The 27,754-nt window shown below is 42.5% G+C and overlaps 1 protein-coding gene across 7 annotated transcripts in view; it reads right to left on the bottom strand.

The window, feature by feature from the left end:
* LOC147747711 (coagulation factor XIII B chain-like) overlaps positions 1 to 27,754 on the bottom strand; it is an 825,373-nt gene that overhangs the window by 402,739 nt on the left and 394,880 nt on the right. For all 7 annotated transcript variants that reach the window (XM_086955018.1, XM_086955010.1, XM_086955043.1 and 4 more), the window contains 2 exons: positions 8,274 to 8,456; positions 4,331 to 4,534 (listed from right to left, as the gene is read on the bottom strand). In XM_086955018.1, coding sequence (XP_086811144.1) covers positions 4,331 to 4,534; positions 8,274 to 8,456 — 387 coding nt within the window. The remainder of the gene's footprint in view (positions 1 to 4,330; positions 4,535 to 8,273; positions 8,457 to 27,754) is intronic.

Raw genomic sequence — 27,754 nt, 5'->3', positions numbered from 1 at the left:
GCAAGACGAATGAATGTTGTGGACTGAGTTTGCCGTTTTGAGTCCTGGTTTAGGAGCAGGAAATAATATCTCCCATAGGGAAAACATTTTGCTTTACTTTACTGTTTCCATTGGGCGCAGGGTCAAGACTGATTTGCATATGGCTGGGTCCAAACTGGAATGGCATGGTGAGAAACAAAACAATGGATTTAGGTCCATATCTCCATACTGGGGTGAATGTATGACATTGTTCTGCATTCTGTCCATCATATATTCTATTTGTGCCTGGAATTTCGGCCTCACATCCTCCTGGAACAGGAAGTGAAGTCGGTGACAAGAAGCTGCGGGATGAGGACTTGTCTAGAGGAATTGCAGCTGTGTTGTCTGATCCGCTCGGCATCCCTCAGTCAGTCTTACATCTGAGACTGTCTGAGTCGAGTGCGCTGCTGCCTGAACAGGAGGGGCAACAATTTATATGAAAACACAGCCCAGCCATGTTGTTGGACCGGCAGGACGCTGGCACAGCATGATCGACCTCACCTGCTGACAGTCACTCATGGTCAGTCAGCACAGCTGTGACGCAGACCAGTGAGTCCTGTGTTGCCCGCACCGGCCGGTAACCAGGGCTTGAGTCGGGGTACCACACGGGTGGACGTGTCCCTCCACTTATCTTACCGGGAGCTCGATAACTGGAGCAAATGGAGCCACACATTCACTCTTTAGCCTCTCTGGGGCGAGATCGGAGCTCATTAGGAACGCTGCTCATGCGCTGGCTTCTCTGATTCAATCGCATCTAAGGGGTGAGCGAGGAGAGGCAATGAGTCTGAAGGTGCAAGCCACGTTTTGTGACGTCACTTCCTGTTGTGACGTCAGCTTCCCCCCACTTCTCTTTTTTAGGGCTTGTGCCCTGCCGGTAACGTGCCAGTGACTTTTGAAATAATACAGCCTGTGGCTGGGCTGGCTGTGTGTGCGTTTGCGTCAGTTAGCCTCACCTGACTCGATTTCACTCCACTGGGCCGCGGTGCCTGCATGATAAGTATGTGCCAGAGTGAGCTGAGCTGCGAAATTTGTCCTAATAAAGAAACACTTGCCACTTGTAATACAGTACTTTAATGCTGAGAGAGCCCTCAGCCTCAACCTGGGGGAAGTGTTCAACTATGATCTCCCAAGGCCACAGAGCGGCCACTCACCTGTACCTAACTCTGATGCCCCCGGCGGCCGAGGGTCGATAGCACAGTGAGGTGGTCCATGCCTTGACACCCGCAAGTACCCGGTGTTTGGGTATACCAAATATTACACAGCACCGGCTTGGCAGCAAGGTTCGAACCTTGCTGCCTGCGGTCATTGAAAGACAGTTAGTTCCCTTTCATCACTTTGTCTGTGATCACAACCACAACCTGCTTCTCAGAGAGAGGAGCCTGGACGTCGCAGCCCATTGGGCCTTGGCAGGTCTACCCATCAGTGTGTGTCTGTTGAAGGGTGCCAGGATCTTACTCCTGAAAGCATTCAAAAACTATATTAATAAATCAGATGTGTTGCATTGTTAAGTACCGCCACCAGTACAATGCGGTCGCTATGAGAGTTCGCTTCACTAAGCACCACTGCCATGGGAACAGGGCCACTTAGAGTAACATGCAAAGCACAAGTAACTAAAGGCTAGTAATGTGTGGTGAAGATATTTTTAATATAATGAGTACTACAGCGATTTAATTATTACTTTTCAGGAAGCGAGCCCTGTCTGAGAAACGTGCCCGTAGCACAGCTGGGCAGCAGTACAGGTTGCAGAGGTTCGAAGAAATACTTTCAGCTGTTGGTGCGTAGACATGTATTTTCCAGTCACGCATGCAACTTCATAATTTTGAGTCTGAAGTTGAATTTAAAAGTACACTTTTTCCATGCAGCTGGTCACAGGGGCGGCCTTAGGCATGTGCAAGCTGTACACCAGCACTGGGCCACCAAACACCAGGGGCCACCAGGCCAATATATATCCTTAATATAATAATCCTCTGAGGAAGGATACATATTTACGTGGCGGCCCCTGGCAGGGATTTGGCGGCCTCTGGCTCTGTTCCACTTCCAAACACCCTGACCCCCCAATCTTCACTGGCCTCCGCCCCACCCGGACCTCCCCTTCCTTGGCCCCCTACCTAGGCTCCCTGCCCAGAGCCGTCGTGAGCCTAGAGCCACCCCTGCTGGTCACATCCCAGTCAGGTAAAGTTAAAAGCCATTGCTTATAAGGTTGAGTTCTTAAAACATGCCTAATACCTTCAAACTTAACCATATGCTACATTTGTGTGTGAGTGGGAGCTGCTGAGGGCCTTTCCGTTGCTGGTGATTTGCAGCAGTTTTAAGATCTTCTTAGAGTTTCTTGTTGCTCAAATGTGTGTTATTTCTCATATTTATATGTTTCCCTCTTCTTCATTATTTGATTTTGCTCACGATACAGTGTCACGCATACTCGTATAACGTCACTAATAATTGTAATGAAATTATGAAAATGTCACACATAGCAAACTGAAACCTTGGCAGCTATGCACCACCTGAGTGCAAACTGCTGGCGTTCCTCGCCCGATTCTACAGTGTGAGAGAACTCAACATGATTCATCTGTCTGCAAAAACATTCTCAAAAATCGTATTAAACATTGGCTGCAGCTGCCAAGTGTAATTCCAGTTTTTATTTGTATCTAATGGAGCGAAACACAAATTTCCCCTTTCCTCACCTACTTTCTCCATCTCCTCCTCTGTCCCTCAATGCAAGCACAGCCCCCTGCATACATTTACTACCTGCTCAGAGCTGGAGGCAACTGAATGTGCAAAACAACATGGAATGGTGACACCTATGTGGCTTTACAGCCAGCAAAATGAGCCCCACACTGTAATTCCCCATTTAATGGGGTTTTACTTGGAAGTGCACAGTACATGGAAGATGTTACATCTTGATACTGGTAAAGTTAAATCACCCAGGTACTATGTAACTTGTAATTAAAGCCTTAAAATAATTTTTGAACAATTCTATCATCTGATAAACTTTTAGTGGCCACTTAATTTAATTGCTCTTCTTTAGACCACATAAACTATTTTTCTTGCATTTGCTATTTCCTCTCTCATCTATCTAGTTAGATAGGGACATCTAGTCCCCCAGCAGAGAATCCTAGACTGAAAATGTAACTTACAGAAAAAAGACACAGAAGCACCGGAGGTGCGCAAAATTGCTTGCGTTATATCAATAGAATTAGTGGGAATGTGGTTTGCGGTCTGCGTGACGTTTTCACACAAGGGCAGCCGCATGTAAACAGTCAAAAGAGGTACTGGCAACAGAATGGTTAGAGCGGAAAATGTATCTCAGCGAGACATTTTCCACCCCCACCGTCTAACTTTAGTGTACATTACGCATTGTGGCATGCAAAATTTCAAAATGTTATGGAACACAAAATGTGGGAATTTGCTAATTTTATATTTGTAACTAAAACTCCACCATTGCATTAATTAGCCCTGCTTTTCAGAGAGATATGCGTTACCACCTTTGTCTAAATCAGTCCTCAGATATTTTTGATTGGACCCAATCAAAGTCATTTTCATGGTCTATAATACCTACGAACAATCCATCCACTGCAACGTGCAGCAGAAAATAAACTTGCATTCTGACCAGCTACCCGCTAGTATCTGTGGCCATAACCACTAGTTTTCATCTAGAATGCGCAACAGTAAGGAATAAGCAATGAGTGTCGCAGCCAGAGACATTAGTGGGCTAATCCATTCAACAATTTAGCAAAACTCGATTAGAGTCAGAGACTGATTATTTTAACGCGAGGCAAGACGTGAGGAATTGAATGATATACACATGATTCTCCTTGCACTACCACTGACTAGCTTGCCGGTGGCGTGTCAAAAATGCTGTTGGCTCTAATGCGAGCAATGAAAATGGGCCCAAAAATAATAGTAAAAAGAAAAGAAAAATGGCGAAGTAGACTTGGGTTGTGCGGAGTGTTCTTCACACCTCTGGACCCCGGTGCCACTACACTTGCTGCAAGGATGACATCTACGTTACTGTAGTTTGCCCTGGACGCAGCAATGTGTTTAAAAAAAAATGTTTGTTTGCTTGGAATTTGTACACAACCGCATCAAAGGAGCCAAGTACTACATAAACTTTAAAATGAATTTAATTTTAGGTTCAGTATATGATTCCTTTTCTATTCTTCGGTGAAGCTCAGCTAAACATAACTGAACTATTAGAATACAAATAACAATCTACTGAAATGTTGCAAATTAAGCATTCATTTTCACTACATTCTATTGGTAAAGTGAACTACAGTTAAAAATCGTGATTTTAATTGTCACAGATTATACTCACCTTTCCTGATACATCTGGGATAGAGGATTTTTCCTCGGATGCACTTTAATCTGAATGGTGGTGATTCTTCATGTTGAATGTAGTCATTTGATTGGCAAATAAATTCAATTGTGTGATCATGCTCAAGATACAATTTCACTTCCTCGGACCATCGAAATCTTATGTTGTTTTCGGCCATTTCTTCTGTGCCTGGCGTGCACGGTTCTGTCAAATACACACAATGTGGATTGTTATTTATGGGTCTCATAAAAAAAAATATTCTATGGTATTCAATTGTTTCCTGCAACAGTGACAATATGAAGTGAAATCTGAGGTCGAGTATGTGCTCCCTAATGTTACACCGCATTCCATTTTGAAACATATGGCTGGTCGGGGATAGCAGTTGCTTCTCCTAGCTTGCTCTTTGGCAATCCTGTACATCCTGAATAATTAAGCCACTGGTTGGGACATGAAGGTAAACAGTGCTCCACAAGCCCATTTACCATTTGGAATATTCACACTTTGAGCCTTATTATGAGTCTGACAGGCCATGGAGCACTAGTCGCACGGTGGCAGTCTCCCGTCCACCTTATTGCTACTAGGGTTGTCTGGCTGCCCTGGACCACTGCAACCACTGCCATTCCCTGGCGGTTGTGCAGTGGTCCTGAGGCTGCAATATGCTTGGCAGAGCCTCAGCAGCCCAGCCAAGCATATTACGAGTTTCCACGTCGCCACACTTTTCATGGTGGTGCGACCGCCATGAAAAGTGTGGCAGTTCCCTACAGGGCCCCCTGGTGCCTCACGTCATGTGGATGCAAACAGGCACAACATGTGCCCCCCTGTGAGCATGCACACCAGTACCTGCACAGCATGGACTGCCATACAGGAGAAATTTCTAATCTGGTGAGAAGTTTATACATAGGTTTGGCGCTGCAGGCAATCCCGCTCCCAAACTGCCAAACTCATAATAAGCCCTTTGTCTTTTCACCATCATCAAATGTCAAAATTTGTGGAGGCTAATGCGGGGAATGAGGTCAATCCTGGAATGTCATGGGGGATTAAAGGGTGATTAACGTCAGTACAAATGCCGCTAGCATTATAGAGAATTGACATCCAAGGCCTTTGGTAGGGAAGCTCTTTTTCTTCTTCCTGGTGTTCCGTCTCACTCACTGGCACGCTGCTGTGATGCTCTTTCTTGGGTCCTCTAGGGTACTCCACAGGTCTTGCATGAAAGCTTGTGGACACAGAGTACTCATCCATTTGTCATGTATGCGTATTGCAATCCCCTCAGAGGTTATGTCGATCTACACACTGAGTATTTAGAACCATGGACTAGTCATCAGCTTTATGGATCACCTTTTGAATGCAACATTGGCTACTCACAGGTTACTAGTGGTGAATCCTTCAGTGTCCATTCATCTACTTGAAAATCTTCATATTTCTAGACCACTACTACTACTAATACTACTACTATTAAAATGGAGTCTATTGCCTTGTCTATACTGCTTCATTTCTCCTTCCTGGACTTGCTGACCTGAGGTGGCAAAGTGAGCTACAGAATGATGATGGATTCAACCCAGATCTTTGACCTGGGTGAGTGTCTGAAAAGTTTTAGCGCTCCGTCCATCATCTCCTTGTGTTTGCTTTGCTGGACAATGCTCATAATTTTCTCTGTTGTGGCATGCTTCCTCCCACCCCTTTCTTCTCCTATTTCTCAAACTCCCCAGACATTATTTCCAATTCTTATCTCAAACACTCATTTTCAGTTGTGCTACAGAGACTTATACTGCTGATCCCTTTCTAATGCCTCCTTGTGCTAACCACATTCCCGCATTTACCTCAACCAGCTCACTTCCTTTTGGGTCCCTTTCTTTTCAGCAGATGCTTCTCATGAATCTGGGTTGGGTTATCCCTAAAGTCCATGAGTGTCTGCAATTTGCAACCCGATGACCACATTCCGCACTTCCCAATATACCAGAATTATAATCTCTGAGCATCATCTTCCTTATGGTTATGCCTGTCTCTCTCAATTTAATGATGTTGAGTCATATTAGACTTCTGCTCACTATTGTTCCATCACACAATTACTTCATCCTCACTTGGATAACTTGCACTGAAAGTCTGAAAGTTGTTCTTACATATATTGTGATGAAGCAATTTTCTTCCTTTTGTCCTTAAGCCTATTATTAATTTTAATGGTCTCTGGCCTACTCTCCTTGTCACCAACTGCAATTATATGTAAGTGGTGCTGAGAAGCATTCTGGGCCCCTGTCCCAAAATAACAAGCTGTTTCTTCAAAGAAGAAATATTGGACCTAATAAAGGCCTTAACCCCCCCCCCGCACCCCTAGCTCTGATCTCTTTTAGATTTTCTTCTCAATATCCCTCTTCTTCCGGTGCACTATGACTGTGTACTGGGTCACAAAGAATACATGAGCTGTCTCATGTTGACGTACTGATGGCCTTACAGGTCCCTTGGACTGGCTGCTACTGGAAATGTCTAGCAGGCAAATGAATTATCATAACACGTCATATCCTGCTGGATTCACAGAACACATTTCCTCTAAATTGCTCAAATAGCATAGGTATTTAACCCTAAGCTGTGTTTTTTTAAAGGACAATGCCCCACGCAGGTTGCCAGAATGTGTTCTGGGGAAGTGGAAGTTATCTCTCACTGTAGAGTGGTGCCTCGGTCAGAGGTAACTTTTAGCATGCAAGTTAAACACAACATTTCCTCCAGAATATACCATGTCTCGGAATGTTGTCCCCTCCCTCCCCCAGCTCCGAATAAGATCAAACATTCCTGTAATAAGACGGTTATTCTCTTATGGAGCAGGTTTGAGCCTCTTTCACTGATGAATCTAAATGTTTGATTGATGCAGGGAAACTTTGATCACATCCTTCATGAGAATGGTTACTGTGATTTAGGGGATAAGAAGTTTAGTGCAAAAAGAAATAATGGTGGATTGAAAAAAATATATGTATTCTGTCATGGAACTTTGCAGGATTTGCTTCACAGTTTCATGGTCTAGCGTGGGTAACTTTTGATCGCAATTTTCACATTATGGTGCACCAAGTAGCTAATGCACCGCTACATCTAGAGTTCCAGTTTTATGCCACCTGGTGGTCTTCTTATAGATTTTTGTTGTTTGTTTCTTCTCTGATTAGATGCCTGTCTAATGATCCCTCCAATTTTTGGCTTTGCTGTTGTTTTTAATGGATCTCAGGTTCTCTAATTAAACAGTAAAGCCACCATTTTGGTATGGGCCCTCTTCTGTATTTGGTAAAGTTATCTGACTTGTATTTAGTCCAGCAGGAAAGGAATCATTTTCCCTAATCAATAAGGGTGACTTCAATACAAAGATAGGAAATGGATTGACACCATAGTTGGAACTCTGTGGACCAGGGATTTACAAAAGGATTATCTGATGCTACGGAGGATTATGGCATGGTTGAAAGTCCAGTGAGCTTTTTGATAACTTTCATATGATCCCATATTATAAATGTTGCTATGGGATCTTTACCACTAGCTACTAAAGTACTTCCATACTTCCCTACAAAAATTAAAGTAATCCTGATGGGTTGTGATTTCTTAAACTTATGGACAAATGGCACCAACTATTTAAACTTCTATAATTCTAGGCCCAGATTAAATTCACATTCTTTAGAAACATACACTGTGCAACGACTGAAAATTGTCATCACACCAATATACTTATAAAGAAGCTTTGCTCTTTGAAACATTTTCAGCCAACAATGCGAATGAACGATCATTTATTTTCTGGAAACTACATTTTTCAAACAAATATTTCGGCAATTTTGGCCTAAAATAGGCTAAGCACTTAATTTCAAGCAATTGAATTATTTTTCAATTTACTCAAATCATGGTTTCTCTTGGTTGTGACTCAAGTTGTACATGATACGTTTCCCAAAATTGTGGACATAGGAATAATTCTTGTAAATACCTAGACATTCTGGTGGCGCAGACCAAGCTCCATGCATGCAGTTGACTTTGTTGTTTCCACTTATCCTATAGTAACTTTGACACTTATATTCCACCGTGGATCCTGAAGGATAGGAGAGCTGTGGGAAGTCAGTAATATCTCCATTGTGAACGAATGGCACCGGACCACACTCGCTGCCTTCCTCTAAAATGAAACAAATTCCTTATCATACAAATGTCACTCAAACATGTCAAATCAACATCGAAAGTGGAAGTTAAACAAACTAACTTTTGTTTTTGAAGTCAGAAAAAAGTTCCTTGTCTTTAGCAGTGTTGGAACTGCACAAGAGTCCCTTGGCTGTAGTGTAGACCTTGTCTCTGCAAGGCTCGTTCATCAAACCGTATCCACTTAACCAGAATTTGAACACACAAGTAGCAGCAAGGGGTGGCTCTCCCGTAATAGTGGAGGAGCATCGTCCCACTTGCCAGAGACAGAGACAGAAAAATAAAATCATAGTTAAACAACATAATTTTTTTTTCTGTGGCTGGTTTAGGCATGTGTGTAGGGCAGGAGTGGTGTACACTTAGTAGTGCGCATGTAAGTTTGGCTGCCCATCTTTGTACGGCCAAACAGACATGCAGATTTCTATTTCTCCAACCCAGCTGTGGTCACAGCAGGGTTGGAGAAAAGCCGCAGGCTCCCAGGAACTGTTTGAGCAACAGACCAGGCTGCTCAGACCAATCCTGACGCTGCTCTCATAGCACGACAGCAGTGTCTAGATTGGGTAGGGAGAAAGCTTTCCCAGAGACTGCTGAAGAGAGCAACAAGACGAATCTATGACATAATATCGACAGACAGAATATAGACAAACACAAATATCACCACAAAAATATTGACATCAAAAATATCGGAGTTCTATCTACATAAAGTCAAGTATAAAAATATTGCAAAAAAATATCGTACTACAAAAAAATCGAAGTTAAAAATATCGTTTTTTAATGTGAAAATAATTTAAAAATACATATAATTTAACGAATTATAAATATAAATATTAAAACATATTTAAAAAATAATAACTAATACATATACATTTAAAATAAATTAAAAACTCTACATATAAATTAATATATATACTTACTCCACATATTGCAACAGTAGGAAAAGAGTTGGATAGCGTAGGGGTAAAAATTACCATTCCCACTCCAAAGGGTGCAACAGTAGGGAAAGCGTTGGATAGCGTAGGGGTAAAAATGACTATTCCCACTCCAGAGGGTGCAACAGTAGGGAAAGCGTTGGATAGCGTAGGGTTAAAAATTACTATTCCCACTCCAAAGGGTGCAACAGTAGGGAAAGCGTTGAATAGCGTAGGGGTAAAAATTACTATTCCCATTCCAGAGGGTGACACAGTAGGAAAAGCGTTGGATAGCATAGGGGTAAAAATTACTATTCCCACTCCAGAGGGTGCAACAGTAGGGAAAGCGTTGGATAGCGTAGGGGTAAAAATTAGTGATCTCCACTCCAGAGGGTGCAACAGTAGGGAAAGCGTTGGATAGCGTAGGGGTAAAAATTACTATTCCCACTCCAAAGGGTGCAACAGTAGGGAAAGCGTTGGATAGCGTAGGGGTAAAAATTACTATTCCCACTCCAGAGGGTGCAACAGTAGGGAAAGCGTTGGATAGCATAGGGGTAAAAATTACTATTCCCACTCCAGAGGGTGCAACAGTAGGGAAAGCGTTGAATAGCGTAGGGGGAAAAATTACTATTCCCACTCCATATGGTGCAACAGTAGGGAAAGCATTGGATAGCGTAGGGGTAAAAATTACTATTCCCACTCCAGAGGGTGCAACAGTAGGGAAAGCGTTGGATAGGGTAGGGGTAAAAATTAATATTCCCACTCCAGAGGGTGCAACAGTAGGGAAAGCGTTGGATAGCATGGGGGTAAAAATTACTTCCCACACTACTCCCCTTTTAACAGAAAACACACTACACATACAAAAAAACGAAATTAATATAAATATCAATTAATCAATTGATAACAATTAATATTATTCAATTGATGTAATTAGAAATTAACTAATTAACACATATTAATTACCAATTAATAATTAATTACCAATTAATAATTAATTAACAATAACAAAAAATAATAAATATTCTTACATTAACTCTAATTAATTTAATTAACTAATTACTCATAATTAATTATCAATTAGTTATTAATTAATAAGTATTTAATAAGTATTTATTAATCAAAAATATTAAACAAATATCAATTAATTAATTATCATTAAATTACTTCCCACCCTATTCTCCTATAAACCCACAACCCGCTCTGATACTACAACGAAAAATGATAACAAAAGCACTAATTTCTAAACACACATTAAAAAACATGTTTAACAAACATACAGTAGTAGTAGTAGAAAAGCTTTATTTGATTTCACAAGTTTATAAAATCAGAAAAGCAACATTTCATTCACAGGATAATACAGTTCAAAAATGACAATTCATATCAGTGCTAAGCCATAAAAATATTTAAGAACTTATTAAACTTTTCCTTCTCCTCAAGGTACTTTTTAAAGAAACAATTAATATACAGAAACAGTACATATCGCTAAGAAGTTGTAAAAACAGTAGGGCAGGACGGCAGTGACGCCATGTACCCTGATTTAAAAAAGGTTTAATCCATCTAGCCCTTTCCACCAAATAAAATTTACAAAAAAATAACACGTGCAATGTAGATTGGTCAGACAGCTCATCACACAGGCATTTACAGAGGATTCAGGACCAGTCATTGGTTTTAGGAAATGTGATTAAACGAAAAAAATAATCAAATCTAAATCTGGTCAGGATGAACCTATCAAAACCCTCTTGGCACCAGACAAGGTATGGTTGAATTAAAGGTGAGGTCAAGGTAAGTTGGTGTTGTATTACCCTTTTCTTGTTGATCTCCACTCCTAGTCTTAAGGATTCGAAGTGGTACCAGCAAAGAGCTTTTAGATCCCTCCTGGATATATTGAATAGGGAGGCAGGGTTATCGTAGAACTCGGGTCTCCCCAGATCGTTGGTTAGGTTGCAAATATACTTCAACCAAGGGATCTTTGTGGCCTGGTCTAAGCCCAACGAGTCTCCGATAATTTTCCTGTTTAGAATTAGATCTGTTGTGGTCCATACTCTGTGCCATAGCCAGGGCTGTTTCTAGGTGTTTTGCCGCCCTAGGTGAGAATTGAAAAATGCCGCCCCCTCCCTTTTACTACCATCACTCTCTCCAACTGTACCAGGGCAGAAGAATTAATGCATTAGATATAAAAGAACTTGCATTCAACAATAAAACACATCAAACATTAAATATTTAAATAAGCACTGTTCATGATATTTTATTTCATTTCTAAATTTCGCTCTTCTAACTTCAATGGTGTTTTCTAAGGCCATTGCACTCTGTGCCACACCACTGCACTTTGCGTCAGTGCCACTCTAGTTTACTCTGCACCACACTACAACACCCTACTCTACACCACTGTACTCATTGACACTCCACTGTACTCTACGCCACGCCACTCCTCTCACTATATTCTGCCCCACTCCACGCCACTCTAGTCTACCACATACCACTCAACTTTACTCTATGCCACGCCATTCTACACCACTCTACTCCATGTCATTCCACTCTATCCAACTCCACACCAAACCACTCTATGCCCCTCCTCTCCATTCCACGCTGCTGCACATCCTGGCTAAAAGACACTGGCAAAGCCAATAGATCTCACGCAGGTTAAATCTATTGGCTTTGAAAATGCTTGTTTAGTTGAGAGGGCAAATATAAAAGGATTCCCCGCCTCCCATTTATTTAGGCTAGAAGTCATTTCCATAATGCATATTGTTCCATTAGTGTGGACTCAAGCACAAAGTAACAGTTGCCAAATTACAAATTGTTTGTTATGCGTTAAAAACGACAAAATAAGAGAACCTTGATAGTTCTAGCCTTCTAACAACCCACCAGCTAAGGATAGTCCAGTGGGTTCAACACCTGCTGCTAGGGCGCTTGAGTATTTAGAATGTACTAACAATGGATCATTTAGGGCCTATTCAGACTATAAGCCATTCTGGGCAGCTAACTTATGTAACACGTAGCTGTGGTAATTAAAATAAAAACCTATGAGCCAGTGCACTTCTAAGCAACAGGTCCTTGTTTGTAGGGGCTTTAAAATGACATCATCATTGCTATGCTTCACTGCACGTGATGCACGTGTGGGCTCACATGTATTACTGAATATGCAATTTTTAAGTACTTCAAACAGAGGTGCTGATTTTCTTTGTGTGTAAAAGGAAACAAGCGTTTTTACTGCTCTTAAAATTCTGTGCCGCGCAGTCCCTTTACCTGCCCACTCCCCACCACCAACACAGCAGGGTCGGGGTCACAGAAAGCAGAATTATCCGTCGCTTTGATGAGAGCGCTATATTTTTCATTACAATCTTTCTCCCGGGGATTGTTGTTTAATAATGTGTGCTTTACAGAAGTCTCCATCTGGGAGGTAAAACGGCGCATTTCACGACGAGGGCTCTCCAGGGGCCTGGTGACAGAGAGCCCTAGGCACGAGCGCGCGCACAGGGGCAGCTTCAGGGCACAGTTAGTGGGTTGAGGCACATGGATGGCGTATGCAGAGGGCTCTACGGGGGCATGGTGGCAGAAGGCCCCTCATTACCTAGGTCTATAGGGAAGAAATCCACAACCCAAGACCGTGTACATGTACTATTATCTTGCTTGCATTGATTACTTCAACACGTGTTGACTAATTGATGACATACTTTACTGTACCTTGTATTCTTTGCCGCCTTCCTCTTCACATCCCCCAGTGTAACATTTATGATTTGGGGTTCCAGCACACCGGACACACACTTGTCTTATTTATTTTACAGTGGCCTTTACAAAAACTCATCCGCGGCCTTGCCAAGGTCTGCATCTCTGGCACGAGATGGTTAAATCCTTCTACTTCATATAATGGGTGTGGCATGCGAGGCAGAGGTGTGTACGCACTCTATGGTCACCGGATCTGTGAAGTGCTCCAAGCAAATGATGCAGGAAGCGTCGTCACTGAGAGCAGCTGCTGGGTACCCAGTGCAAAGGGAGGCCGAGGGCCGCTGGACGCCGGGGGCCTCTGGTGCGCTTGCGGCCAGATTTGTGAAGAGGAGTGTCCTGCTGGGCAGGACACTGGTATGAGTAGGCCCTCGGAGGCAGCAACAAAACAAGCCGTACCCCAAGTCCGTTGGGTTACACGGTGATCCTACCATTGGAACAGGTTTCTATAAGCATAATGTAGTACAAAAGTCGGGTACACAAGCTCAAGGGCCTGTGAGCAGAGGACCTGCGCTAAGAACGGGTGCACGCACAGGTGCAGCTTCAGTGCAAAGAAAGTAACCGCTTAATAAGTACATTTTTCACCCTTTTGCCACCCTAGCCATTTTGCCACCCTAGGCGACCGCCTAGTGTTGCCTAATGGTAGAAACGGCCCTGGCCATAGCAGTAAGGGTTGCATACTAATTAAATCACTTATGTGTCATGCCCCCAGCTCGGAATGAAGGTTAAAAACAGGTATGCTTTGAGGAGTGGCTAAAATACACCTTAAAAATGCATTTTCTACCCTTTGAATAGGCGATGTATCACAGACTCCCCATACGCCTGCTCCATATCATGCCCCCAGCTCGGAATGAAGGTTAAAAACAGGTATGCTTTGAGGAGTGGCTAAAATACACCTTAAAATGCATTTTCTACCCTTTGAATAGGTGGTGTATCACAGACTCCCCATACGCCTGCTCCATATACAGCAACACTGATGCACTTAGCCTTATACATTTTCAATAGGATTTCCGGTGGCCTTTTGCCCATCTTTTTAGCGAATAGCATTAGTGCTGCTGTTGCTCTTCTGAACAGCAGTGTCCTATTGTTTATCGCTGGTCCCCAGGATCCTGACTCCTCTAAGACAATCCCTAGGTATGAGAATATTTTAGTAGATACGATTTTCTCACTCCCAGCAAACAAGGGACAGGGTCTCTTTTTCCTCATCCATAGGACATAACAAATGTTTTTTTCACATTAAGTTTCAGGCCCTTTTTATTCATAAAATTTAGGTAAGTATCAAGTGCTGTCTGTAAGCCGAGTTGGGTTCTCGCCATTAACACGGTGTCATCGGCGTATAATAGTGAAACTATCTGTTTATTTTTAGTCTGTGGTGAGTCTCATACACTGGCGACCAGTTCCCCTTCCAGATCATTAGTATATAAAGTGAAAAGGAAGGGGGCTAGGATGCAGCCTTGTCTTACTCCCATTTTTACGTAAAAGAGCTTGGTACACTCTCCTTTTGTGCCGAATCTCACCTTAGCTGTTGAGCCCGCGTACAATTGTCTAAGAAAACAAATTAATGTCTGATCTACCTTTAAATCTGAAAAAATCTGCCATAGTTGTTCATGGATTACGCTGTCAAAGGCCGCGGTAAGGTCTACAAAAACTGCAAACCATTTTCCGTTCTTAGCCTGTATATATTTTCCATGTAATATGGAAAAATTTAAAAAACATATAAAAACATCATAAAATACATAACACTAAACAAAATTTCGATATTAGTAACATACATACCTTAATATCGATATTCTGTCTATGGATATTATTGCACCTCGATATTCTATACCATCGATATTAAAACATCGATATTATTGTAAATCGATATTTTTATTTCGATATTTTGTCTCTCGACTCACCAAAACATTATCAGATCCAGGTGTAGGAAAAGGAAAGGTATGTTTTTTTAAAGTTATTATTTTCCCTGAGTCTTCCCTGTCCCTCACCACCCCCCCCACCTTCTCTCGCTCACCCTCTCTTCCACTTTCTTTTCATGGCGGCTGCCACTGGTAATGTCTCAGATGCTGTATCATGATGCAGTTCTCTGCACTGCAGCAGTGCAGAAGAAGTCTATGCGCTTTGTTTTGGTGTCTTCGGCACATACATTAACTGGAAATCTCTCTGAGTTAGTGTATGTTTTGCTGGCAAAAAAGGTCGGAAATACCTCGCAGTAATATCACAGCTGTTCACCTTATTTTAAGCAATTGCACTTTCTAAATTGTGTCCAGTTAACTCTGAGTTTTATAGCTTGGGTCCTGTGTTCAAACACAAAAGCTCATCAACAGAGAGATGCAATCACTGCTCACTGTTTCAGAGCTGTGTTTACTATAGCTCAAGCGCGAACTCGAAAACATTCTAAGTTAAATGTGTGTGCTTCAGAAAGTTAATTTGCATGAAAACAGCTGCACAAATGCACCTGAATGAGGGAAACAGTCAGAATACAGTAGGCAAAGCTACAGTTCCAACTACGCAAGCGCTACCATGCTTGCCTTAATCATATATATGCCTTAACCACGCATATGTGTGTTTAAGGCAGTGGGTAGTCTACCTGCTGGTTGCAGCTCAGCGGCAGTATGGAGATGCCAGGAATAGAGGATGCAGTGACGTAAGGAGCTGGGTTTCAGGGCCGGGCTGGGAACTAAAAGCAGCCCTGGCAAATTTTCCCAGACCAGCTCCTGTCCGGCACGTAGCAAGTGAGCGCAGCGAGCGACCTAGACCCCTACTAGGAGGCTTTGTGGGGCTTATCCCCCCAAGAAAATTTTGGAAAAAGACAGACCAAAATGGTGAATTTCACAGCACATTTTCTATTACATTTTCAATTGTATCAACTTTCAAAGCACAGTAAATAGTAGATGATGACCTAAAGAACATCAGGTTGCCCACCCAGTCTTGTGTACCCATAGACATTTTTTCAAAGAGCACCAAAAATAGACAAGTAGTGAATCAGAGAGAACAAATTAAAAGTGAGACCAGCCCCCACATGGTGTGTAGCGAGCAAGCACAGTGAGCTACCACTACTAGGGGGAGTTTGGAGGGGGTTGTCCCCCAACCAATGTTTGGCGATAGAAAGGCCAAAACAAAGCATTTTTCAACACATTTTCTCTCCTAAACCGCACTGATGACATCACCATGTCTGCAACGAATGAGACAATTCCAATAATAGATCATGTCATCCATGTACAACTGAGCCAGTTCATAGGTATGATGGATGATTCCATCACAATGCCCTTGAGCCAGAGACTAATAAAGATGTCATCTTTGTCCCATGGTCTCTCCTGGGCTGGGTGCTTGTGGTCGCTGCAGGGGTGCAGTGCTGCCAGAAGGCCACATGCCATGACAACAGGCGCTACTCTTAATTCCCAGACATTACCTTGCATTCTGGGACATGTAGTTTTGTTTTTCCAGTTATGGGCCTGGGTCTAGATTTTCATGCAAAGTGCTGAGTCTAAAAGGTTACTTTGGGGTGAAAGCATCACACGCTGGTCAGGAGTCATTTTACAGTCTCACATTAAAATGGTGAGAAAAATGAAGATAACAAATGTTTTTGACACAGTGTTTTGGCCTCCTCATTAGCTACCACTCACTACACCTAGTCTCTGTATGTGTGTATGCCCACATATTTGGGTCCAGAGGGTACTGCTGACATGATGCCAGTTACCAAGTGGCTTTTCCTGGTGCCACCAACTTTCTTTCCCATCCCCCTCCAGCAGCGGTGTGCCCCTGAACCAGCTATCATCCCATGGTGGTACACACAACAGACTGCCCTTGCATGTGTGAGAACCCCTTAACATGTGAGTATACCTCTTGCAGCACCCACTCCAAGCATCTTCGGTCACAAGGTGTGCTGGCCTGGCAGTGTGTGCACACAAACCCAATGCTTCCTTCTCTTCATCATGGGGCATGTAGCATGCAGGGTGCCTGGTATGTTAAACCACTGAGACACACATGACCCCCAGCACCTAATCTGCACAGAGTATATACAAGTCAATCATGGCCAGCACCCTGTCTGTGCTAAACATAGGAAGGAATACAGCTTTCCACACACAGATGTGGGAGGACACAATACAAGCGTCATCTGTGGTTTGAATTCTCATTATAATTGCTTCGCTTTAAAATACCATAACAGAACTCCAATACAAAAATAAATACAGGACGGCAAGTACCAGAATGCACTCTGCCTTGCAGAAGTCCTATATAGAACAATGCTCACTGTACATCTAGTTTTGATTTTCATTTTATAAACGCAGGAATTCAAGTTCCATAAAGCAATATCCCATGAGAAGGTATGATATAAAAAATTCATGTAATTTTGAGTTTCATTCTGGTTCTGTAAGTACCAGAGTGAAATCTATCAAGCACAGATATGCTACAAAAATACAAACTGTGCATGTTGCTTTGATTTCAATTTTATAAATGCAGGAGTACAAGAACCAGAATGCAATTTTCCTCCTACATGTATTATATAGTACACACTGAGTACATGTTCTGTTGGTTTTCCTTTTACAAATGAAGGACTACAAATATCAAAAGGCATCCTATGTCAATTATAGCATAAAACACACTGTACATGTTATTTTCATTTTACAAATGCAGGACTCCAAGTACCAGAATGCAATATTCAATGTACAGGCATGATATAAAACAATGCACACTGTTATTTTGATTTTCTTTTTACAAATGCAGGACTGCAGCAATCAGAATGCGATATCGAATAGACAAGAAGAACACAAGCTGCTTGTGTAGTTTAGATTGTCCTCCTATGAACGCAGGCTACAAGTATCAGCACACAAACTGTGAAACAGGGCAAGATAAGTTGTTGTAAAAACAACTAAGGTGGTAAATCGTAAATCTCTAGTCACACACTGACCTGCTAAAAAAGGAGGGATGCTATCTCACTCACTCATCACTCCCTCATACCCCAGGACCTAAGCTCCTCACAAGCCAAGCACCTAGGAGGCATCAGGTGATTATTGGTAGTGCTATATATACTCATCACACAGACCTAGCTGCAGATAATTGTGTGACGCAAAACCCCTCCCCCAGCAAAATGAGCTAGGGGGGCACTGAAACTCTCATACCTCACACACATTATCAGTATGGAGGCTGAACTGGGGGCTATTAAAGGTGGAACAACACCACTGTAAGGGTCTGCACTTGGCCCCTGGCTGCAGAGAGACATAAAGGCGTCATGCCAGCGCTATGCAAATCATCAAAATAAATGAAAACATATACAAAAGCTTTTTTCCAATTCATTAATATGCGTGACATTTTGCATTCTTTGAATATATTGATGTGACGCACATCCCTTTATAACTGATCACCTCTTTGCCAAGCAGTTCTTTTATTATGCTCTGAAGGTAGGGCCATGCTGACCTGTTAGAAAGCCAACATAACAAAAAACACGGCAAGCTACAACAATGACGCTGTTTGTCTCAACCGGATGCCTGTGCCGGTCTCATCGTCTCCAGCATGGCTTGGGGTGGCATAAACGCTATACAGGATTGCATTTGCATTGCATGCAATTTAAGTGGCTGGTGTCCAGTCACAATTAAATAGACTCACCTGCTGGCCTCTCTTTCCCAGTCATGTCTCTGGCCTGTGAGATGCCTGCCTCAGAGTCACGCACACTTTTTAATGTGCGAGCCCAAATGCGCATGTCATGATGAGTGTCACCAGGAAGCACAGACCCCACCCTAAGGTAAAACTAACTGTATAACCCTGGCACGCAGACGCGGAGGCATCTGCACCCTGTGCACGTCTACGACTATACCAACGTCATCATAGTCAGGTCAGGTGGTTTTTAATCAGTGGTCGAAGTGGGGGGAAAAAAGTAGGGGAACTATGGGCGGAGACTCCAAAGGGCAGGGATAACCCAAGGATTGGATCAGTGGGCGAGTCAGAGGTCTGGGCAGAATGTGCCAAACATCCCAACTTTTTGTATTTGTTTGGCATTTCACCGACCAGTTACAGCTTATTGTGTTATTTAATTCAACCAATGGATACACTTGATTATTTGAGGTTTGATAGGAGTTATTGGCATTAGAGGTATATATTTCCAATCACACAACATCCCAAATACACTTAAAAGTAGAATAATACGCCATTTGTCTCCAAGCCATGCGGTTTCTCTCATTAGCACTTCCCCTCCCTTCTTCCACAAGTGCAGTTCAAACATGAATGGCAAAATATCCTAGTTTGCAATTGTTTTCTACATAATTATGGCTCTGCCATATTTGCTACATAATACATCATCCACTGCATAATCTTACAGTTTTAACTAATAATTTTTGTAGCTCAAATGGATAAAAGGTCACAAAAAATGTGACCTGAGTTGCTGCAAAGTGGACAGCCCTTTACAAAGGTTGACTGATCACCTTTCTCATTGCTGAATTTGTATGTTATACAGATACTAATGAGGCAGAATCTTTGCCGAAACTTAACATGTGTAAAATGTCTAAATAATAAAGTATAAGAAAATATATTGCATTAGGCTGCAGCCTTTTTTTGGTTGCATAATTTAATTAACACTGCAGCATAATTTTGTCCCCCATTGCTGAATAAATTCAGTGGCTCCAGAGCAGGTAGCACATGTTAAAAGTGCTTGTGCATGAAGCAGAGAGACTGTGAAGTTTGCAAACTTAGGGGCATATTATCAAGGGGGTTTATCTCCGTTTTTATGGCTTTAAAAGCCAAGAAAGCAGAGATAAAATTATCTCCCTATTACCTAGCTGCCGCTAACACCAGTTAGCGACAGATAGTAGGAGATAGCGACCATCTTGGGCCCCACTTTGCATGTCAGTGATATTTATCACTAATGAGATGCAAAGCGGGCGTGCCAAGATGTTAGAGACTGAAAACAGTCGCTAACATCGCTATCTCCTATTACCAACTTTTGGAGATATTCGCACTAAGCGGGAATATCTCCAAAAGCTAACACCTGCCCTGAGCAGTTCTTAGTCATGTTATCCAATGGGAGGTGGATAACATGGCTAAGAGCATTAGCTCGCTAATGCATGAATATCGCAGACTTTTCAGCGATATTCATGCTTTGCGGCGATTTTTACCGCATTTGCGTTAAACCTTGGTAATACCAAGGTTTATTTGCGGTAAAAATAGCAGCAGCGCTGCGGTAAATGTTTGTCTCTAACCAAGCAATAGCGATAATTATCGCTATTGCTTGGTAATATGCCCCTAGGTTTGGTGTGCATGCAAATCCTGCATGGCCAAACTTTGGTGAGTTGCAGTTACTACTGCTGAAACAAGGCCAATGGAGGTAGCAATGGGTGAGGTGGACTGACCTCGATGGCTGGCCCGGCTTTAGTGCTGGTGGCGCCCTGTGCAACAATGTTTGTTGGTGCCCCCAATGATCACCTACACCTCATACTCCCTCACTATCACCGGTTAACACTCCCCATCAAGTCTCCATAACCACACTCTCTCAGATTCATTTAATTTGATTTACAGCGTCACTCATACCAGTGTACGGTGTCAGAGCACTTTACATCACACACACTACACAGAGACAATCATTTAAATGTGTGTAAATCACTGTATAGGAAATGTTACATAAGACAAAGGACTACAAGGTGTAGAAGCCACATGACAACCATACTAGTAGGCAGTATAGTGTAATAGCTCACTGTTCTATGTTAGGATTTTAACTTATAAACTGCAAGTAACAAATGGATCTCTTTGACAGAAGCAGTAACCTACTAACCTAGTTAACCTTATGTGCACATTGTGAACAGCATGTTCTATGCAGCAGGCACATTAACCCTCTGTGCTACCTTTCCAGGAGTCAACCATTCCACTAGACCAAACTCTGATCTCTCTCTAGGAAGAACATTAATCATCAAAGGTATCATGACATTTTTATTGTTGCTGAAAATTGCTGGAGGCAATGAAGGAGACAGCAAGTATTGTTAAACCATAATATACTTGCAAACACTACACACCCACCCGAAATAGGTACCCAGTGTGGTCACACCATTCATACCACCCTAATCTGCTCAAGGTTCATGTGACCTCAGTGACAGAGTCACAGTGACTGGATCACTGTTGCTCTAGGGTATGCTGCTTCGTAGGCCTGCCCACAAGACTGGAGATGAACTTCAGTATGGATTGTGGTGGACAGGCCTTGAAGGTTAACCCACAATTGACACCACTAGGGTACATCTCCTTGTGCTAACACATCAGGCCTTCTACGGTCTAGTTGGGCCTTCTAAGGTCCAGCATGGGAATATGATCCCTCAGTAGAGTGGTCTGGTAGACTGGTCATGAAGCCTGAACCCGGTTCCCCAGTTCCAAATTTGACAGCTCTGGCCATAGTGCCATCCTCTCCCCCACTGAACACCATACTGCCCCACTGAGAGAAATTCGCACTGCCTTCAGCTACAACCTAATTGTGCCGCGCTATAAACACTTAAATGAGGCTCAATTCAAATTATGCACTTGATAGGAGTAATATGCTGCCTAAAAGAAAAAAGTAAAAGCACACACTCATAGGGAAAGAACGATTAGGTAAAGCATGTGAAATGTAAGCAGAAACAACATGGTTACCTTATCGATATCTCACTCACTATTCAGAAATCAGTGAGTGGTTTTACCTGAAAAGTTAAGGACATGACTGCAGGGCCCTGAAGGGAACCGTTTCAATGTCCATTGCTTATATCCTTACAAAACGTAAGCAGTCTGTTTTAAAAAGACCACATCCATAAACATAGAGCCATGGTACACATTTTGTTTTCCAATCCACCCATCAACCAGGTATTGCAATACATCCAGGAATGGTGCACTTCCCCATCTGGGGACAACAATGTTGTTCAAAGAAAGATGAGAACACAAAAGTAGCCCTTCACTGCAAAGTCTGTAAAGTGACGCTAATGTGTTTGGATGTGAATAAAACCAATCTGGCTCTTGCAACCACTCTGTCTTGCTTTATTTAGTTATTTATTTATTTTTCATATTTAAAACCTTTTTTTTCTCTTCATCCATCTGCACTTTGGAATAGAAAAATGTCAGAAAAAGGGCATTTCCCACAAGTGTTTTTTTTTTGCATCCATTTCCCAGGGAAGCAACTAAGTGAAACAAGGAAATAGAGGTTGTGAACCGTTTCTTCAAGTCACGGTTTTCAGTAAGTGAGTAGCAAGACTGAAATAGAGGGAATAATAGGAAGAGGAAGGGGGGCAGCTGGCAGCACCGAAAACAGAACTACCCCCCGTCCCAAAACTGGCCCCTACCCCATCCAGCCTACCAGGAGATTGCCCGGTGCCTGGACTTACCAGTCCGGGCCCTGCCGAGTTTGGGGGCTAGTTTGTATGGGTTGGGGGGTTTGGGTTGGTGATGTAAGGGTCGTTTTCAGGGCTGGGGAGTCGGCTGTTTTCAGGGCTGGGGTGGTCGTTTTCAGGGCCAGGGGACAGGATCATTTCCAGGGCTTGGGGTTCGTGGGTCATTTTAAGGGCTGGGGAGAGGGGCCAGGGTTAGTTTTCAGGGCTGGGCAGTCAGGGGTAGTTTTCAGGGCTGGGGTCGTTTTTTTAATTATGGGTTAGGATATTAGGCCTAAGGGCAGTGGAAGGTGTTGAGGTGTTTTAGGGACAGCGCAGAGTGGGAGGAATTGCGGCCAGTGTATGTTAAGGGACAGAGTTTTAGGCCTCAGGCAAGGGGTGCATGGGTAATCATTTGTTTTTAGGGCTTGAGGGAGGGCGGGCAGTTTTTATAGGCCACAGGGGGATAGGGCTCAGGTAAGTTTTTTAAAATAGGGGTAAGGGGCTCAGGCCGAAGGGCAGTGAAAGGGGTTGGAGTAGTTTTAGAGACAGAACAGGGAGGAAGGAGGTCAGTAGTGTATATTAAGGGTTAGGGCTATCGTGTGGGGTGGAAAGGGATCAGGGTATTTTGACTTCATGGTGGGGGCAGGTAGGGGTTTGTTGCTCAGGGCAGGGGGAGGGGGGTTACGACCTTAGTCAAGCCTACCCCGTTACCATTCATGCCTTTAACACGAAATTGCATGGTAAAGGCATGCGTGGTAAAGGAATGTATTGTTAAGACACATTCGTGGTTCGGGGTGTGGAAGAAGTATGGTTGTTTAGCTATGCATGCCTCTATCATACAACCTAATGAATAAACACATTTAAGATAGAGCCACAGGAGCTGGGCATGATGCCATCCATTACAGAGCACAGACACAGATTGTGCCCTTGCATTTGTTTTGTTCAAAACTGATGTGTCTAACACACTAAATACAGGATTATTTTAGTTTATACATGTGCATATTAACTCATGAAATCGCAGAGTTAATGCATGACTTATAGACAGCTTAGATCAGATAAATGGAGCGGCAATTAGTGCTCTGGATTTCAGCCCATACACAAAGGCCCATATTTTTGTAAAGTAACACAACCAGTGCAGTGCAGCAAGTCGCTATGCTGCGTAACAGAGAAAGGCCAGTAATACATCGTATTTAAAAGAATTCGGTGCATTCCTGCCTTTGTTCCTGCTCTGATGCCATTTTGGTTGCCTAGTGCCAATACAGGCACACCTGCACCATTTTGCAAGGGTGCCTGTCTTGCATGCAGGATTGTTTTTGTGCAGGAAGGTGCATCTTACCTCACCTTCCTGCACAAAGACACTACTGAGAGGTATATTACTCTATGTGTGTTGTAGAATGCAGCACACATACAAAGAGTAAGTAATGAGGAGAAATGAAGATATTTCTTGTTGTTATACCTCTCCTTAGAAGGTGTAGCATGTTGGCGCATTCCCAGGTTTCCCAGTTCTGGAAAATCTGGCAAAGCGTCAAAATCCACGAAGTGATTTGTGCGGTATTGCATTACTCCAGATTTATGAAGCCACTCAGTGTCACATAAAGCGGCCTTGCGTGGCTTCCTAAATCAAATTTTTGAGGTGTGTTGCGCATGCACCACGTTGCGTGGTGCAAGTGCTATGCAACTAGCCTCATAAATATTGCCCTAACTGAGAATTTAGGAGGTAATACATGCACTTTAGACAGGTCAATTTTGAGAACAAGAAGCACACAGATCGCATTTGAATCTGCACTCCGCTGTGAACAGCACCATGGAAGGGTCACAAGTGCGCTCACACTCGCTCAGCTCTTCGACTGTTTTAATACGACTGCACTGTCTAAAGCACATACATTTAACTGACAATTTCTCCAAGTTGGTACACAGGATGCAGAATGTGCATCTCGGAAAAAATGAGCAGTGATTGCATCTCTCTGTATAGAAGATATGTAGACTTTAGCTCCTGCAATACGTCATAAAAATTCTAAGTGTGTGCAATTGCATCAAAAAGGTGTACACCTGTGCCTTGTTTGAGTACATCTGGTTATGACACAGTCGATGGTGTGCATTAACTTGGTGTGTGCAATTCTAGGGAGCAGCGTTAAGCTTCATGATGGTACCGAAGTGTACACAGCATCAACTTGGATGAGAGCTGACTCAGACCTCATCGGGAAAGCTCTGCAAGCACTCTTGTGATGCATCGTGAAAGAGGCTGGGATCAAATTTTTTCAAGGTTGAATGAAAAGGTTTTGCCATGATTTATCAACTGTTCATTTACTCCACCATATTGCTACAAATAATTCCAAGTGTCCCCTCTTGATGGTTGGAAATTAATTCTCGCAACAGTACATTTTTTGGGCCTCGTTCAAATGCATAGTGTTTTGTTCACTGTAGCACAACAGACAGGAAGGGAGTCAACTAAATAAAACCCGATTTTGCTTGGGTCTCAACGGGATGTCCAACTTAGATCACTCTTTCTTCATTTTTCAAGCATTTGATCTAAACCTTTTTTGTTTTTTGTCAGTGAGATGCCCTAACCAAGTTAATCCTTTTGTATACAATGCTAGCCAGGTGTACCCAAATTTATGACTTATAGCTGGAGACAGGAGTTAGGAATTCTGCTACTCTATGGCAACACAATTAAGCGCAATCAATATTCAGTCAGAGAAATTTCTTTTATAAAGGGTTAGTTTTATTTACTTCTAGAAATGTGAGGCAATTAAAATTAGGAATAACTCATAAAACCATACGGTACAAAAACCATCTCCACACAATGAGTTTATTGTGTATTATTTACTTGTGTTTTGTGTGTCATAAAATATATGGGTTCAAAACCAACAACCAACTCCTCGATTATTTCTTGATTGCCCACCCTTGCTGCACTTGGAGGGTGAAGAGTTAACAAAAAAATGTGGTTATCAAAATGGAGTTCAATCGAACCTGAGAGACTACAACATGAGTTGTAAAAAATAATAACATCTAGTAACAACTCACTTCCCTAAGGCCCACAAAAAAGGCCCCACAAATCAATGTCCTGCCATGAGGTATGCCGTGTTAATGAGCAATTGTGCAATGGTGATCAGCACAGCTGAGTATTACAGGAGTACTCGAGTTGAAGTATATCGAGAAACAGAGGGTGATCCCATTACGAGCTCTACAGACTTTAATGCCCTGTGTCAGCCATGTTTCTTGCATGAACGTGCATTATAGCACAGCCTGAACATCTCAGGCTCCTGGGACCTACCAGCTGAAGGCCATCGATTTTATTAAACGTGTCTTTGTCTGGCCACCAAACAGCCTTTGCCTGAAAATGTGGCTACAACACAAACGAGAGAGGCAAACCATGGCCCATGAACAAGTTGAGCCCAAGGAACCTATAGCAGCCATTTCAGAGGGTATTGTGCGTTTTCAATTCAATGCTGAGTGACACTACATAGCAGCTCAAACCAACTGCACAGCTTGTCCATTGTCTGTCACCTATTCACAACCCACTGGTGTTGCCCTATTAAACCATGGGCGGGTCTCATTAAAGCTTCAAAATCCATTGACGAGAAACAAGACTAGAAATTGCATGATATCTGCTGATAATGAAATTCAGTAGGTGGTGCCATTATGAAAGTGTCTGTCACAGGAGCTTGCTTAGAGTAACAACAGAAAAATCATAGACACCAGAATTACTGAAATGAATGTGGGAAATAAAACAATGCTGGTCGCATTGGCGCTGGACTCTGAACTTGTGTGAAGTGATCAGAGTTCCAAGCAAAATAGATCCTACAATGATGGTCGAGATAGACGATAATAGAGTAAAACATGGTGAACCCATTATTCCTCAATCCATAAACTAGAAAACTTGGAAAACTGCGTGCAGCACCTGACCCAATAAATGAATGTGTGTATGAAGGTAATAAACTCTAGTCCCGATCTGCATTTCTGAAACCTGTGTCAATAGGAAGACCAGCAGGTGACTTCCACAGATGTACATTGTGTGTCGACTTAGATACAGTATATAGATTTCAAAATTCATGTCCTTATATAGGTACAATTCAAATTGCCCTTATTTAGGCATAGAAATCCAGCCCTTGTTTAGGCATTGCTCGTGCTAACCAAATACAGGCATGTTCAACTACATCCAAACCTCTTCGTCACAACGAGTTCTTGGAAAACCAGACTCTTAAGCCTGTAGGACTTCCCCATGCCTGGATATTGATTTCTCCAAGAACTCATTTATTATGCATGAACATCTATTCCTTAGGGGTTCATTCATGACGTTCATATGCCCGACTTGTATGTCAATACTGGCATTCCTAAACACCGTCAAGGTATTAATATACCTACACTTGCTATGGCAAGGCACGGTGCGGTTCGACTACCTACTTGCACAACGCAAGTCCCGAAGGAAGTCGAGTCCCCAACTGACGCACTGACCAGACGCTGCCACCCTCCTGGCCGAGAATCCAGCTCCAATGTTTCTGGCTCCCCTTGTGGGGTGTTAAAAGATCAAGTCCTGGGAAAGAGATACCAACCTCTCTCATTCTAAAGGTATGGAGCTGATTAGAAATTAGAGAAACTTTTGGCAACTCTTGGCAAAACTAAAACTCTTGGTACAACCAAACTAGACTGTAGCTAAGCAGCACTTACTTTTTTCCTCGTACTACACTTAGGTTAGGTACACTGGGGTAGGAATATTTTAGAAGCACCAGTTGAGTATTTTAGCCTATGTTATTCATGTATGTATTTTAATGAATATGTAATAGCCACAAAACCATGCTATTACAATATTATTTTAAATGACTGTTAACGCTGTACATATTCTACTTTGCATTCTGTCTTACAATTGTAGCAGTTCATATCTCTTGCATGAGAAATAAGACTGTTCAATAAACCCTTTTTTGAAACGCCTGTCTCACTATTTCTGTGCAACTCTGTAAAAACGCAGCATGCACGATTGACTGAGTGAAACTGTAATCTATTGTTTCCACGACTCTGAAGATATTGTTCCGTTTCTAGGGGAAACAAAGTTGTCATGTTTATGCCGTTGTCAGAGACTAATACCTTCTTGTTTATTCAAGAAGTCTCTAGTGACCTATGAGTTAACTGGCAAACACACACACAATTAAGTTTAATATACTCGATAGAGCCATACTGACCTCAGTCCTATGTCAAATCTATAGTGTATGTTATTCCAATGCACAGAGCCTATCAGGGATATAGGAACTACACTACATGGCGCCCAACGGTTTGGTAAGGCACTAATTTAACGCTAGATACTGAAGTAACTCAGTTGTACTTTTCTCAGAGAACCCATGCACATA

This window comes from Lissotriton vulgaris, chromosome 1_1 (assembly GCF_964263255.1).
Source record: "Lissotriton vulgaris chromosome 1_1, aLisVul1.2, whole genome shotgun sequence".
In the NCBI taxonomy this organism is placed as follows: domain Eukaryota; kingdom Metazoa; phylum Chordata; class Amphibia; order Caudata; family Salamandridae; genus Lissotriton; species Lissotriton vulgaris.
Note: the sequence above shows the minus strand (reverse complement) of the source record. Positions and strands in the feature narration are given on the sequence as shown.